General features: G+C 43.8%; 1 protein-coding gene across 2 annotated transcripts; it reads left to right on the top strand.

Moving 5' to 3' along the window:
* Window positions 1–422: 422 nt before the first annotated feature.
* Pglyrp4 (peptidoglycan recognition protein 4) lies at window positions 423–14,760 on the top strand. Of its 2 annotated transcripts, none has more exons than XM_052178666.1 (8): window positions 423–471; window positions 1,340–1,430; window positions 2,058–2,267; window positions 3,571–3,689; window positions 5,702–5,854; window positions 7,354–7,552; window positions 12,110–12,228; window positions 14,524–14,760. In XM_052178666.1, exons 1-8 carry the CDS (start codon window positions 423–425, stop codon window positions 14,700–14,702), a joined length of 1,119 nt encoding a protein of 372 aa, XP_052034626.1. In that variant the 3' UTR covers window positions 14,703–14,760. The 2 variants fall into 2 exon arrangements, with proteins under 2 accessions (XP_052034626.1, XP_052034625.1); XM_052178665.1 differs by having other exon boundaries at window positions 1,340–1,447; window positions 2,069–2,267.
* Window positions 14,761–16,606: the final 1,846 nt, after the last annotated feature.

The raw sequence follows: 16,606 nt of genomic DNA, 5'->3' as shown, positions 1-16,606 counted from the left end.
AATCTGCCCCAGCAGAAAGGAGCAGCCAGAAGGAAGTTTGGATTTCTTAGTTGGACTATTCGTAGATTTTGTTCCTGAATATACAAAATTTGAGTGAGGATTATTTAAGACCTTCTGTGTAAGTATCTACATAAACCACACACACACACACACACACACACACACACACACACACACACACAGTAGGCATCAATAAAATAGAGTAGCTAGGACTCTCTACTAGGATGTTGTGTACCAGCTGGGTACAGAGGAGCCTTAGGCAGATGCTGGCCTTAGAAGGCCCACAGCAAGGCAGCAGATAGACAGTGTTTCATACAGTCAGGAAATATATCATTGGCAACTAGCACAGTCATGTTAATTGTCAGTGTCCCTCCTAGGGTTGCTTGTCATACTCTGTGTAGGTGTCCTGGGACCACCAGAGGATGCTCTCCTTGCTACTTGTCTTCTCTACCTTGGCTCTTCCAGCATGGGGTAAGTTTCCCCCTGACTCTGGGCCAAATGCATGCGCTTCCCTGGCATATAAGAAGAGCTTTGTGGAGTCTATAGACCTGGGGCCAACTCTTTGCCCTATCCAAAGGAATAGTTTTCAATAAGTGGTTAAATTATTTAAATTAAATTCTTTAAATCTTAAGTTCTTTATCAAGATTGAGAAAAGCTTGCTTTCCTCTTAAATTTGAGGATTAAATGAGGTAACACAGGACTGACTTAACACTTGGCAGGAAGAATCAATCAGTGGGAGCAATGATTATATCTGTATTAATATTATTCCAGTTAGCATTTACACAAACTTATATTTGTGCTTGTCAACAACACAAGGTTCTTTTGGAGCAATAATGGAAACCAGAGTCTGGTGACATTCCTCACAGTCCTTCAAGTGGGAGCCTGGGTTTGACAATACCCTAGCACTGAGCAGGAGATAGCCTGATTAAAGAAAGGTCATTTTAACTATTTCTTATTGTATCAGATACACAAAATGTACACAGATGAGAATACTGTGATTTTGAGGTGTCTGAATATATTTTCCAGTTATTTTTGCCAATTGTATGTTTATATATGTCATATAATTGTTCAATATGCCTAATTACCTACCTATAGCAGTGAACTATCATCCTGAGGGATTTTCTGAAGACAGTATTAGAGAAAACCATGCTACCATCTATTAGAGGGGGTTTCCTGGTCAACCCAGAGGGGCTTCTTCGGGGAGGCTTGGGGACTTGGGGAGGGAGAAAGGCAGTGGAGAGAACAGCTATTTCTGGCTAGAGATCTGTTATTTCCACTATGATCAAAGGCTTTTGGAACTCCCTGAAGACATATGAATACAGGAACATTCTTTTTGCAGGTGTTTCCTCCTGGGAAAACCCACAAATTAATCAGGTGTCAGAAGGGCTGCAGCAACCGCTTGGCAACATCTCCCAGCTCTTTGAGAAAGGTATGCTGGGCTTTGATGGTGAGGAGACCTAGGGATCTGCTGGGGTTTCTTATGTGGCCAGAAATGCATTGCAAGTTTTCACAGCCAACTGGGACAGGTTGAATAGCATTGAGTTGTAGAGGGGCTCTGGAAAGCAAATCAATTGCCTTTTTTTAATGATCTTGGGATATAGGGGAATAATATCAAAATGGGAGAAACACTTATATAGGGTAGAGAGCCAATCTCTGAGTTCAGTAGGTCACAGAGTGAAAGGCAGATCTCACTGCCTAGTGAGATCCCCTAGGCTGAGGAAGAGGTATGACCCCTTAAGGAGAGTAGAAGTCATAGAGAAAATTGTCAATGAGTGCACAATCAGGCTAGAGGGCTGGGTGGGTATAAATGAGTGGCATGGGCATACTTCCTAATGGGGGTGCACTTATGATGGGGATTCCTGAGATGGAAGAGCAAAATATCCAGACCCCCTGGCTGGTTCAGCTGCATTGGGGGTGAGGAACTGCAAGGTTTACACACAAGCAGAAAGGCATGGCCAGCTGCTGATACCGCTCCTGGGGCATTTTCACCAGCATGGGTCAGACAACATGTGTGGCTCAGGTAGCAAATGTAAGATACACTAATTGACATGCCATGCTCTCCCCACAGATGTCTTCATCATGGTTTCTCGTGAGGAATGGGGGGCAGAAGCAATTGGCTGCAGCTCCAAGCTGAGCAGGCCAGTGGATGTCCTTGTCGTACACCATATCCCTGGACTGGAGTGCCACAGCAAAGCCGTCTGTAGCCAGAAGCTTCGGCAACTACAGGCCTATCACATCCGCAATGGCTGGTGTGATGTGGCCTACAAGTATGTGCCTGGGCTAGTCATGTGCCCCGAGCTGCTCTGTTAAGGTTCTTGTAGTCTTTTCACCTGTTTTCCTTGACTTCTTGGTTGTGGTTCCATAGGTTTGGTAATGAATACAGTATTCAAAGTTTTCATAAATTTCTGCGAGGTTCCTGCCTCTGAGATGTGGAATGAAAATCAAGACAAAACTGCTTATTTGAATGTCTCTCGGAAATCTTGGTTTACCTGACACATCACAGTTTATAGAATTCTTCCTTACACTTAAGTGCCTCCACCATCCACTAGTCTGAGAAGGGTAAAATAAGAGTCACTCTTTCCCCAAAGTAGAGAGGTTGTTTGATTTCCTCAATCACACACAATTGACATCACACAGCGGTACAGTCATCTATTCTAAACTAGCTCAATCCATCTCCATCTGAGGTATTCTCACCGCACTACAGGTGTGGGTTCTGATCTCACTGGGTCAATCATCCCACCTATGACACCAACAGCTGACTCCTATCTGACTTTGGCCAGTTGTCAACAGTCTGGAGCTTGGTAATGGATTCTGGTCTCAAGTGTCCACAGCATCTCTGCTTTCCTACACCATGTTTTATCTAAGGTGTCTGTGGTGTCTTGTCCATGGAGGACAAGAATTAGTGGTTGACTTTGTCAGCCCAGGCCTTCTGAAGGATGTTTCTAAAGTGTATATACAAAGTCCTTCAGCAGAACATGGCGGGTGAGTGGCAGTCACGATCAGTGCTGGCTGTCCTTTCTCGAGCTAGTTCAGGAGCATAGACTAGCATTGAATTTCTCTCTTTGCTCCATCTCGGTGGCTTCTGGGATCACTCCTCAAACACATTGCCTGCCACTATGTCCGTGTCTCACATCAGGTGTGTTTATGTAGGACGTTACCTAGCAGGGAGAAAACAAATGAGTAGCCTGTGTGGAGATTGTGTGGGCAGCATGCCTTCAGTGGTAGGCAGGAGAGCCATTTTTAAGAATGGATGGAATCTATAGAGACAGATATTTTATGTCTAGATCAACAGTAGTTTCTGCAGGTGAACAAGGTCCCCTCTTCCTTCTCAGTATTTAGGATGATTTTTATATAACTTGGGTAGAGGGAGTATTAGATGTGTGTGGGCCCTTTTCCATGTTAAGGATGAGAATACATAACTTGGTCTTTCTATTGTATAAGAGAAATTCATGCAGATACTTTTTGTGAAGCTGCCCTGAGCTCTTCTCCCTTCTGAGCCTAAGTAGGTGGTTTTCTTTCTCAGGAATGTGTGTCGGTGTCAGTGAGTAACTTGTGTTTCCCTGCCCACAGTTTCCTGGTTGGGGATGATGGCAGAGTGTATGAAGGTGTTGGTTGGAATGTCCAAGGCTTTCACGACCAGGGCTACAACAACATCTCCTTGGGTGTTGCCTTCTTTGGCACCCAGGAAGGTAATGGCACCTCAGCTGACAGTCCTTCCAAGAGCTCTCTGCTGCTCTGCCTTGCTGCCCGTTCAGTTTCTTCTGGCATGGTTTTCTCCCTTGGTTTCTAGAATACACAATGTGATGCTCTTCTTCCTTCTGCTCTGGCTTCCTTTTATGTCTCTGCCACATTTCTTTTTTTACCTTTAATTAATTTATTCATATCCCAATTGCAGTCCCCCCTCCTCCCAGGCCCTCCTCACAAGGCTCTTCTCCCCCTCCCCTTCCATTTACCTCTGAGAGGGGGGAGGTCCCCCTGGGGAATGAACTCACCCCAGTACCTTAAGTCACCACAGGACTGGGTACATTCTCTGTCACGGAGGCCAGAGAGGACAGCTCAGTTAGGGGAGCAGAATCCACAGGCAGGTAACAGAGTCAGGGACAGCCACTCCAGTTGCTGGGGACCCACATGAAGACCAAGCTGCACCTTTTACATATGTTCTGCCACACTTCTTCCTCAGATCACTGGGTGAGCCCCTCCTGCTCCTTGCACTGGGCTTCTATCTGCTAGGTTCTTGCTCTGTTCTTCTTCAGGTAGATCTGTGCTTTGTGTGTTATATCTCTGTGTTAGTGGCCATTGCACCATTTCTCCAGGACTGACAGGTCTGTGGCTGTAGGCCAGATAACCCTCTGTTTCTCACTCCTAGATTTTCTATCCATTGAAAAAATGAACAGCACCTTAATGCCTTTGTATTAGGTATTTTTCTTGTTGCTGTAACTAAATACCAGATGAAACCAACTTAAGGAAAGAAAGAAGCATTTATTTTAGCTCACAGTTTAAGGGGATAAATCATCACAATAGGAGAGACATCATATCAGGGGTTCAAAGTGGCTAGTGGCATTGCATCTACTGTTAGAAACAGGAGGAAGACACTGGGCTCACCCATTCTCTCCTATGTTCAGTCCAGAATTCCATTTGTGGAATGGTGTTGACTGAAGTTAGGGTGGGCCATTTAGGAAGTATGTTCACTTTTCCCAAGAAGTGTCTGGATGTACTTGGTTTTTCGTAGGTTCATAGGTTTGTCTCCTAGATCTGTTCAAGTTGTCAGTTAATTGCATTATTTTTTTCATATATTTTGACCATGCTTTCCCCTCCCCTAACTCCTCCCAAATTTCCCACTTCATGGTCTCTCTCTCCTTCTCCCCCCTCTCTCTCAAAAAAGAAAGAACAGAAAAAATATCCAAGCAAAACAAAATGAAACTAAAAGCTCAAAGTGGAGTGTGACCCTTGGAATTTATTTTGTGTTTTGTTATGGGACATCCCAGCCTCTAATGACAGATTTTCATTTTCTTCCAAGTCTGTTGATTCTAACCTCCTGCCCCTGAATCCTAACATACAGCCCTAGCAACACGCCCGTGAGTTTATTTTAGCTGACTCTGTAGTTTCTCATTTCCTACTCAGTACTATGGGATAGTTCGAGTAGATCCCATTATTCCTATTACTACAGGGTGTGACCCAAGTTTCAGAGAAGCAGATAAGCCAAAGTGACACAGTGTGGGGAGGGAGTCAGAACACGAGCCTGCAATTCCCATTTCCAATAGGTGGGTGCTTCTCACTGAGTACTGGGTCCAGGATGCCTGTTCAAATTAGAGAATTATTTGTTGGTTTGGGATATGAAGCTTGTGCTTTTTAGATCCCATGTTGTTTTTCATGAACAAGGGGGCTGCTAATAGTACCCGAGTCAGAGCTTTGTGCTGAGAAAAATGATGGGAAGCAGTGGTGTGAGCAGTGGGGGGGCTTGCTTAGTGGGCATAGCTGCCTTAAAGGTCTCTTGTGGATGGACGGTATAGACATGTCTTGGTATATCTTTAGGGAGGGCTTTAACCCAAGCCACCCAGAGCCCAGTACTATATAGCAGGTCCTTGATGCTCCCCTCTCTGACCTGTCCTCATGGTTTCTTCTAGCAGCTGTGTAGGTTTGTCAGAGCACCCTGGCTTCTTCCTACCCGACACTGGGATACCTATAAACCACTCTCTTCCAGGCCATAGTCCCAGCCCCGTTGCTCTGTCAGCCATGAAGGTCCTGATTTCCCATGCCGTGAAGAAGGGCCACTTGTCATCCAAGTATATCCAGCCACTTCTTGGGAAAAGTGAAGACTGCCTGGTCCCTCCACAGATAAGGAAACAGAGGAAAGGTGAGACCCAGGAGTGACCCTTTAGGCTTTCTTAGATCCTTCCCAGGGGCCGTGTGGTCACCTAGCTTTCGGAAAGACTGATGCTGGCAAGCCTTGAGAGGAACCACCTCTTTTTGACATTAGCTGTGGTAACAGTGCCCTGTCAGGATGAGTAATGTTATGTGAACAGTCTTTCTGCAGTCATTCCACACTTTCTTCCTTAGCAAAAGTTGTATTTAAGGAACAAAACACAAAAACCATTGAGTCCTAGAGTTTCAGTGCAGAGGGGAGAGAAAGACAAGGAACAAATCAAACAGGTAAAAGACTCAGTGTGTTATATGGTCAAAATTGTTAGGGAAGAAAATAGTCATAGAAAAGGACCAAGCACATTACTGCCCCATTCTTTTGCACAACTACACATTTACAAATACAGAAAATAACAGAAACTTGACATTGTCACTCTGACATCAAAGGAGGAACTAAAACAATTCAGACAACAAGTTAGATGCTGTTTTGGGTTAACAAGCAGTGACAGCATTAAAACCAATGAATTATTAGATTCATTTGTTTGTTTTTGTGTATGAGAGTTTTGCCTACACACATACATGAGTGTACCTTGTTTGAACCTGGTGCCTATGGAAGTCAGAAGATGGCATCAGATCCCCTGGAACTGGAATTACAGATGATTGTGAGCTGTTATGTGAACACTAGAAGTCAAATCCAGGCCCTCTGCAAGAGCAACAAGTACTCTTAGTCACTGAGTCATTCCTTCAACCCAAACCCAAACCAAACTTCTTTGTTTGTTTGTTCCTTCCCTCCCTCCTTCCTTCCCTCTCTTTCTCTTTCTTTCTCCCTTCCTCCCCCTCTCTTTGAACCATTGAGCTTTTGGGGGTTAATTATAGCAGAATGGGTGAGGAGTTACCTATGAGAGAACCCATCACCAAAAGCCCACCCCAGTCTGGGTGGCTATTTTCAAATGTGGAGCTTGTTGCACAGTTTTCAGGTAGTTAAACAAGTTGGAGTATGTCTCAACTAGTCTCAGCATTCCTCACCCCACCCCAATCACACAGAGGACAGGAGAGGCCTAGTAAACCTGGTCAGTGTGTCAGGGACTTCCTGAAGCGTTTGATATAAAGCCAGTATGAACTATTGGCCTTTTCTTGGGCTTAATAAAGTTTGAAGAAACTTGTCCTCATTGTCATGAGCCATGAATAAGTTTGACTATGTCCTTGAGACTGCTGTCATCTCTCCATATTTAGGATTGCTTTATAGATGCAGAATCTTATGGCTTTTAAATGTCTATCAAACAGGCTTCCATAATAAAACTTCTATGTTTGCTGCTTGAATTAATATATTCCAGAGTACCACAGTCAGGATTGGGAAGAGGTTTGAGGGTGGTTGGGAGCAAGCAGAGGATTACAGCAGCCTTCAGTAGTCATGTGGTTGGCATGGGGTGGTAAAATGAATCTTCTAAAATGAGTCCTCTATGTTTTGTTGTTTTTGGTTTTATCCTACCACAGCATGTCCCCACATAGTTCCACGGTCTGTTTGGGGGGCAAGAGACTCCCACTGCTCCAAGATGACTCTCCCTGCAAAGTATGTCATCATCCTTCACACTGCTGGGAGAACATGCAGTCAGCCCGATGAGTGCCACCTGCTGATCCGAGATCTCCAGTCCTTCTTCATGGACAAGCTAAATGCATGTGACATTGGGTATAAGTAAGTCATCCTCAAACAGCGTCTTTTCGCCTTCAGTGGGAGAATCGGAATCTTTCAACAGGGGGCAAAGGCAGATATTTTTAATGGATTTGTGACCATATGAGAGACCTATAGTTACTTACTACATTGGCTTCTTACCCAATCCAGGATGCTCTTATTTAGGAGTCAGAGAAGAGGTAGTCATAGCCCCAAGCATATCCTCAAAATGTGTACCTATTAAAGGCAGTGTATAGACATTATAGATACCAAGGCTTCTGAAGAGATGTTTAGAGGAAGCTACAGTGTGAGACTGTGGAACCTATAGAGGAGATTAACCCAAGTCCACTGCCTCTCTTTACATTGTGACTCATATGATGCCCCCTGCTTGGATTGTTCCTTCTAAGACTCTGAACACTCAGAGGGAGAGTCTTTTCTACACAGAGATAAATAGGATAAATCTTCAGTAATTTCATAGCGTCGAGTTCTGTAATTCCACAACAAAGATTGTGTTACCGAATGGGAGGATGTTTTCCCTCTCCCAAGATTCCTTCCCTTATCCTTTCTCTGTGTCTGTCTGTCTGTCTATTTGTTCTCCCACTTTCCTTTCTCCTTCTACCCTCTTCCTTCCATTCCCTTCCTTCGTTTTCATATAATGTGATCTAAATGAATATCAAAATTCTATGATTGGGTTTTGTTGGTTAATAATATTTATATTGGAGGCTGGAGACATTGGGGGCTCTGTGGTTAACAGCACCGACTGCTGTCCCAGAGGTCCTGAGTTCAATTCCCAGAAACCACATGGTGGCTCACAATCATCTGTAGATACCAAGGCTTCTAAAGAGATGTTTGGGATGAGATGCACTCTTCTGGTATGTCTGAAGACAGCTACAGTATACTCATATAAATAAAATAAATAAATCTCAAAAAATAATACTAGCATTAAAAGACAGTAAAAGATAGTAACTTAAGACTGTAACATAGAAAATAATATGTTTCACTAAACAGTCAAAACCGAGCTTGCAGCTAGGGTACAGGAACATCTCAGCTCATTTCCCATTACAAACAAGCTAAACTTGAAGCCTAAGGACAAGCCACTGCTAACTCATATGGTGTGTTTGTATGTGTTAATAGAAAGAGCCACTATCTGGGGACATTCGCTATCTGGGATTAGCTTCTGTAGCTGTATTTTAGTCTTGACTGTTCCCACCAGGCACTTGTGTGCAAGGTGCATGCCTCAGTTGCATTTGTTACTTGATACATTCTTCTAAGATGATTGATCCTCTTTGTGAAGCTCTTTGAAGATGGGGGAAATATTACCTCTAATTGTGTATCAGGATTTACCAAATGATTAGAAAATCTTGCCATTCAGGGTAATCTGATGTTGTTCTCTCAAATTGCAATGGAGATATGTGTCAGGGTCCAGCCTCGACACAAAATCGGAGTTCTCAACTGGAAGCAGGGATATCTGGAAGGTGAATAATAAATATACACAGACTACTTTTTGGGTAAAGGCTGACAGGCAATTTTTCAAGGCTTAAAGTTTCTCTTCTCTCTCATTCTCTGCTCTCTTTCTCTCTCATTTGCTCACAGCTTGAGGCTGCACACACTTTGCATTCTCCTGCGCACTCTGCTCTTCTCCTGTGTGCTTTTCTTTTCTTGAACTCTCTCACTCATACACACCTCTGTGTGTTCCCGTTTCACTCACACACACACACTCTTCACACACATCTCTCTTTCTCTCTCTCTCTCTCTCTCTCTCTCTCTCTCTCTCTCTCTCACACACACACACACACCACATGCACTGTCCTTTCACTCACACACACACATTCTCCACACACCTCACATTCTCTCTCCACTCACTCTTCACAGGCTCTTCTCATGCTCACCCACCTTCTTCTTGCCCCAGTCTTTTATCGATACTCCAAAAGAAGATAAAAAAAGACATTGTATAATTATTGCCAAATCAAATTCAAAAGAATAACCACAACCCACAAAAAATCAAGAATTACAATTGTTCCCCAAAGTTCCAAGCTTCACTATTCCTAGGTCTATAACCAAAATAATAGTAATTGCAAACTTATAATTATTTAAACTTTAATTTTAACTTATACTTCTGAGCTCAGAGCCCCGACATCAACGACTGCATTTTCTTGTGAAGATCTAATGGTAAATGACATAGGCAAAGCTGCCAGGCAGTGGCCAGAAAGAATCAAGTTAACCCTTAACTCAGCAGTTCTGCTAACTTTCTGTTTCTGCACATTGCACACAATGACTCTCCTAAGAGTTCCAGTGTTGCCGGGTGGTGGTGGTGCACACCTTTAATCCCAGCACTTGGGAGGCAGAGGCAGGCGGATTTCTGAGTTCGAGGCCAGCCTGGTCTACAGAGTGAGTTCCAGGACAGCCAGGGCTACACAGAGAAACCCTGTCTCGAAGAAAAAGAAAAGAGTCCCAGTGTTTTGACTTAGTTTTACTAATATAAGATTTTCCATATTCTATACTTGCTTTTCCAGAAACCACTCTCGAATGTTGTGCAAAACTTATTTCATAACTTTAATATATTTTTTCTTTCTTGTGATCCCAATGTTGACTCTAATTCATTTTCTGATAATATTGTCAAACTTTTTTCTGCAAGTCAAGCATTAATCTAGAACTACTGTTGTGCATTTATGACATTGTTTCCAAGATGAGAACACACAGCATGCACCTTGGCCATTAGGACTGTGCTGTGCTGTGCCCCATGCCTCAATTTTTAATTGTTTAAGAATCATTACATCAGGGAACATCTGGTTTCACAGAATTGCCAGAGCAGAAGGAGAAAGAAGTAAAACTCAGATATAATAGAATAATTATGCACACCAAGGCCAACTGAAAAGCAGTCACACACAAATGAAATCTATACAGCCATTGTCCAGGGCTAAGATTAGGAGAAATGGGAACAAGTGTTGTTACAAAGAGCTGCTGCAGGCTACTGGGATGTCTCCATCCAGGCCCATTGCAGGTAGTCCCTTATTTCAGATGGTGTGTCTCCTGGAGGAATGTGTCTCCTGCTTCTCAGAGTCCCAGATACCATCCTTTTCTACAAGGAGCTACCGCGGGCTTCTGAGATGTCTCCATCCTGACCTATTGCAGGCAGTCCCTGTCATTGCTTTAGTTACTGTTTTCTCAGCTCCTGATTTATATCATGTGTCCTATCACCACTCTTGAAAGGGTCTGAGGAGACACTTTCATACATTGCAGCATTAGGCTGTGCTCCGGGCAGGAAGCACAGGTGGCTCTTACCCTCCTGGTGTTCAGACTTCAGTGAGGGAGAAAAAGGGCTTACAACACTAGCCTCAACAAGGTGAATTAAGTGCGATTATGAAGGACACATGAAAGACGATCAGGAAGGCAGGAAGAGGAGTGAAGGATTCATTCCTCAGAGGAGAAACTCGTTAGCTGGGACCCCAGGAGGGAGTGGGAACAAATCAGAGGAAGGATCAGCAAGAGTGCTTCAGATACAGGTGAAGGTCTGGATTCCAGGGCGAGAATAGTGCCTTTGACGATCTGAGAGATTGCTTATGATCACATAAGTGCCAACATTGGGTGTGGTGAGAGGTGAGGGTGGGAGGCAAAGAGCCATGCCTTGAAGAATGATGTATCTTCAACTGGGAGGTTAGGTTCTGCACAAAGGACTAAGAGCAAGATTTTACATGATTTCTGGTTGAGAAAGGCAACTTGGATGATGCTTTGGGAACAGAATGGTGAGGGCAATGAGAGTTAAGATGTGTGGCAATCCAGACGAGGCAAGCTGTTTATGGAGCTAAGAGGGCACAGATATCACAGGGAGAAGTGGAGGCATTTAAGAGTTCATGAAAGTGAGTGGCTAGTGACTATGGTATCAGACTATGTCAGAGAGGTGGCTGGGAGACCCAGGTGACAAGCCTTGGCTGGCAAGTGAATGGAGTGGGCTGAGGCTTGGATTGGAGCCAGTGGATGGTATTTTTTTCCTCCAATGCTACCCCAGGGAAGGTGGGAGGTGGCTCCAGATGTGAGTTGTGCACTTTCATGGATGGTGAAGAAGCCAAGGAAATGGATAGGTTAGTTCTGAGTGAGTATGCAGAGTGAGAAGGAGCAGGTGCAAGGAAGCACCTCGCGAAGGAGCATAGACTTGAGGAGGCTGAGACACAGAGACGGATCTGACAGACAAGAGGGTGAGTGGACCATTACACCATGGACTTCAAGGGAAGAGGATGACTGGAGAAGGAAGAGGGGTTGGCAGGTTTGACTTTATGGGAAATGATGGTTAGACATTTGAGAAATCAGGGAGTCAGTTGGTAAGTCATTTATGGTCTAACAGCAGCTACTGTGGCAATTTACTCCTGCAGAGATCAGCAAATGTTTCAAGTCTGGGTTCCTCTAGAGCCCCATTCCTCCAGATGTTTTCACTAGCATACCACTCACCATGGCTTTCTCTTACTGGTTCTGAAACTTGGTCCTTAGTTGAGCTAAAAAAAAGTGAGTGAACTGATGAAGAAAGGCAAGTGTCAGTCCCCGAGTGTCTCTTTCATGCTAATGTTCATCTCTCCTATGCCTCTCCAGCTTCCTCGTGGGCCAGGATGGTGGTGTTTATGAAGGGGTGGGCTGGGATCACCAGGGCTCCAGAACTGATGGCTACAATGACATCGCCTTGAGTATCACCTTCATGGGCATCTTCACAGGTAAGCAGGAGCTTTGGGCAGTTTTGATCCTTGTGTGATGCTTGAAGAGTGTCTGATTGGGGCTGAAAACACGTCAGGCTCAGACATTGTTGAAAGCATCATATGCTGAAGCTTTGTATTTAAATCAATCTAAGATGAGTGTGGCTGAAAGTGACCTTCAGATCCCAGAGAGTAGGCACTCTGGTCACTTTTATCACATACAGACAAATCTTAGTTTCTCTCTCTGTCTCTCTCTGTCTCTCTCTATGTCTTCTCTTTGTCTTCCCTCCTCTTCACCAATCCTACATCAGATAGAGGGCTAATATCCAATATATATAAAGAACTCAAGAAGTTAGACTCCCGAAGACCAAATAACCCTATAAAAATGGGGTACAGAGTTAAACAAAGAATTCTCACCTGAAGAACTTCGGATGGCAGAGAAACATCTTAAAAAATGCTCAACTTCATTAGTCATTAGGGAAATGCAAATCAAAACAACCCTGAGATTTCACCTTACACCAGTCAGAATGGCTAAGATTAAAAATTCAGGAGACAGCAGGTGCTGGCGAGGATGTGGAGAAAGAGGAACACTCCTCCACTGCTAGTGGGGTTGCAAATTGGTACAACCACTCTGGAAATCAGTCTGGCGGTTCCTCAGAAAACTGGGCACCTCACTTCCAGAAGATCCTGCTATACCACTCCTGGGCATATACCCAAAAGATTCCCTAGCATGTAATAAGGATACATGTTCCACTATGTTCATAGCAGCCGTATTTATAATTGCCAGAGGTTGGAAAGAACCCAGGTATCCCTCAATAGAAGAGTGGATGCAAAAAAATGTGGTATATCTACACAATGGAGTACTATTTAGCCATTAGAAACAATGAGTTCATGAAATTCTTAGGCAAATGGATGGAGCTGGAAAACATCATACTAAGTGAGGTAACCCAGACTCAAAAGATGAATCATGGTATGCACTCACTAATAAGTGGATATTAACCTAGAAAACTGGAATACCCAAAACATAATCCACACATCAAATGAGGTACAAGAAGAACGGAGGAGTGGCCCCTTGTTATGGAAAGACTCAGTGAAGCAGTATAGGGCAAAATCAGAACAGGGAAGTGGGAAGGGTTGGGTGGGAAAACAGGGGGAGGGAAGGGGGACTGATGGGGCTTTCGGGGAGTGGGGGCCCAGAAAAGGGGAAATCATTTGAAATGTAAATAAATATATAAATAAATTTAAAAAAAAAAAGATTTATTTATTTATTATATGTAACTATGCTGTAGCTGTCTTCAGATGTCCCAGAAGAGGGCAACAGATCCCATTATAGATGGTTGTGAGCCACCATGTGGTTGCTGGGATTTGAACTCTGGACCTTTGGAAGAGCAGTCGGAGCTCTTAACTGCTGAGCCATCTCACCAGCCCAGTCTTCCTCTTTTTATACTTCTCTTTCTCTCCCTGTCTTCCTCTCTCCCTGTCTCCCTCCCTCTCTCTTCATCCTTTTCTCTTCCCCTCCCCCTCTTTCTGTTACAATGAATGGGTGAAGCAAAGGAAAATGTCTTTGTGAGTATTTTCAGTTCCCCTTTGTAGCCTACCTGTTTTGGTTCTCATGATAACAATTCTAGATCACTTAGCCTTATACACTAAAGCAGGGTTTAGGCATTTGCCTAACTGCACTGAAAGTATTATTTTACTCAGAACTTCTGACTAGAGCTACTGTGTTGTTGTTTTGAGTCTCTGGAAAGGTCAGGTACTGTTATTGCTACACATTTCTGGTAGGTTTGAAGATGAGCCTTAGATGGAGGCTAAAGGTAGGTGAGGAGAGGCTGGACATTGGCTTTGTCAGGAAGGCCTGTAAAACTCGCTGAGGCTGCCATTCTGGGTGAGATAACTCATTCTCACAGATCTGTACTTTGAAGTTTGGTTGGTATGGCCATTGCTTTCTCCCTACTTGACAATAAAAGTGTCTTTTCTTCTCTCACTTTTGTCAATCAAGTATATCTCTAGGCATTGTCAAATGGTTTTTAGGGTACTAAAATATTCCCAATAGAAAACTATCAGGACAAACTTTCACTGTAGGAAAACATTTAGAATTATTCAGAACTGTATTTATATTTTCAGGAATGTAGAGTCAGGAAGACTTTGGGACTGAGACATGTAAAATCTTGATCTCCTGTTCTGTCTGTCTATAGAGTGGCTGCCAAAAATCAAATATGCTATTTTAGTTGTAGGCTGGGTTGGTTTTAGAACATGTTCTGCCATGCTCTGGGCACCCCGGGATCTTACAATAAGTGGTTTGGTTGTGTTTTGCAGGTTCTCCACCCAATGCAGCTGCACTGGAGGCAGCCCAGGACTTGATCCAGTGTGCTGTGGTCAAGGGGTACCTGACCTCCAACTACCTGCTAATGGGGCACAGTGATGTGTCCAACACTCTGTCCCCTGGGCAGGCATTGTACAACATTATCAAGACGTGGCCCCACTTCAAGCACTGAGGGAGGCCCTAGCCCTATCTGAGGATGCTCTTCCTCCTGTTGGGTGTCTGTCTTTACCTCTTCACCTCTCCCATTTCAAGAACTTTACCTTGTTCATTTTCCCGGTTGGGATGACCTTGTCCTCTCTTGACATCTACCAGTGTCCCCCAAGTTTGCACTTATAGTCTCTTGAGTCTGAGTCTTAACTCCTGGGTACTTGTCTGCTCAGCCAGGTGAGGTAATGAACTCATTCTTGTCATACCCCCTTCCCTAATTGTCTGCCCCTCTGCCTGGTATCTATGGTCTGTCTGGTAGTTTTCAGTGCTCATCCATGACCCAGGGAGAGTGCCCTCACCTCCTCTGCTCACACATCCACTTGTGCACATGTGAATGCTCCCTTGAAAACATGTAGGTCCTCTTCTGGATTGTGAGTTTTTCCAGGACAGCAGCAGAATTTCCTTTACCACTAGGTAGCCTGTGTCAGCTCCTGATCTGTGTTGAACTGTTACTAGATATTATAGATGTATGTTGGAGAAATGCAGGAACAAGTTAAAAGCCCCAGTCCTTTTCCAAAGGTTTGCCATTACCCCTCTGTGGAAGCCTTGCTGTCCAATGCCCCATCCTGACATTATTCTCAGCACTGGTACTTCTTGGCTGGAGGCTTGGAGCTAGCTATGGTGACTTGTCCATAACAGGTGCCATGTCTCTGAAGTCCTGTGCCATTGTATCCATGGATCACCTTGAGTGCCAGGACCATGTGCTCCTCCAATGGCAAGGCAGACTACCAACACTTGCTGGCCAGTACCAAGGTCTGCCTTTGCCTGGATGGGTCCTGCTGGGTTCTGAAACCCTTCCTACCTTCACCATTTATTGTAAGCACATGAAGCCTTCTCTTTCCCTGCTTTGTTCTGCAAAATGGAAGGGAAAGTAGGAGGAAAAGAGGAGAGATGAATAGAAGTAATATAATGTAGAGATTGTCTTGTTAAAATTTTGATAAAATAAAGTTTTATCTTGTTTTATATGCTTTTGTTCCTCTTATTTTAGTAAATGCAAATATAAGAACTCTCTTTCTTTCTCTGCCTTCCCTCATCCTGTTAATTTTTTTGTGGGGGTCTAGGGGCTGAACTTCACACAGGCACTGAAGCACATTTCTTGACTTGAAGCTCTCATACATTAGAGCTAAAGTTTTTTGATTCTCAAAGCAGTCAGAGGCCTTCATTTCTTGGTCTTTTGTTATTAGATCATTTGTGCAAAGAGTGGCAGGGTTCTCTCTATTCCACAGTGGCAGAGAACCATGGTCAAGTTTGGAGTTTCTTCTTGTCTCCTTCAATAGGAGAATCTGGCTCCAGGCTAGAACCTCCCAGATACCCTTTCTCCAAGGGGTCCAGACAACTACAGATCCTCCATGTTGGATATATTAATGTGTTTTGATCTCTCCTCTGCTCTGTTTAAGGAGGTAAGTAACAAAAAGGAGATACTGAGCTTTTGCAAAGATGAGATAAAGCTCTGCAGATGAAGTGCTACTGTTCTTGGGGAAGCAAGAGACAAGATTCCCATTGTTTCCCACCGTTCGGTAAGTAGATCTAGTCTTCTTTCCTCTCTTCTACACAGTCTCCATTTCTCTAAGCCCTTCCCTGATCTACATGAAAAGTAATTGTAGGACTAAATCACTGACAAGTTTCATGATTTCATGCTATTTAAAAATTATTCCTTCATATACTGTCTGAGTAAAATAAGTCAGTGATTGTTACAGGGTTGCAACTTTGGAGTTATTTTCCTGGCCCTGTAGATGGATTCCCTCCTCTCTGTTTGCATCTTAGCTTTTCTCTGAACATCTGCCACTAGGGATAACAGTATTATGTATCTCATAGGTTGTGGGATTGACTGCATCACCCTGTGTGGTGTGTAAGAACCAGTGTCTGACA

The sequence above is a fragment of the Apodemus sylvaticus genome, chromosome 4 (genome assembly GCF_947179515.1).
Source record: "Apodemus sylvaticus chromosome 4, mApoSyl1.1, whole genome shotgun sequence".
NCBI lineage: Eukaryota > Metazoa > Chordata > Mammalia > Rodentia > Muridae > Apodemus > Apodemus sylvaticus.
The sequence above is the reverse complement of the archived record's forward strand: the minus strand, read 5'-3'. Positions and strand labels throughout refer to the sequence as shown.

Bases quoted from the DNA above. Each gene is read 5' to 3' on its own strand.
- Pglyrp4 (XM_052178665.1), top strand. From the start codon at position 423: ATGCTCTCCTTGCTACTTGTCTTCTCTACCTTGGCTCTTCCAGCATGG. The intron at 472-1,339 runs GTAAGTTTCCCC...TTCTTTTTGCAG, and splicing joins CTTGGCTCTTCCAGCATGGG to GTGTTTCCTCCTGGGAAAAC. The intron at 7,553-12,109 runs GTAAGTCATCCT...ATGCCTCTCCAG, and splicing joins GCATGTGACATTGGGTATAA to CTTCCTCGTGGGCCAGGATG.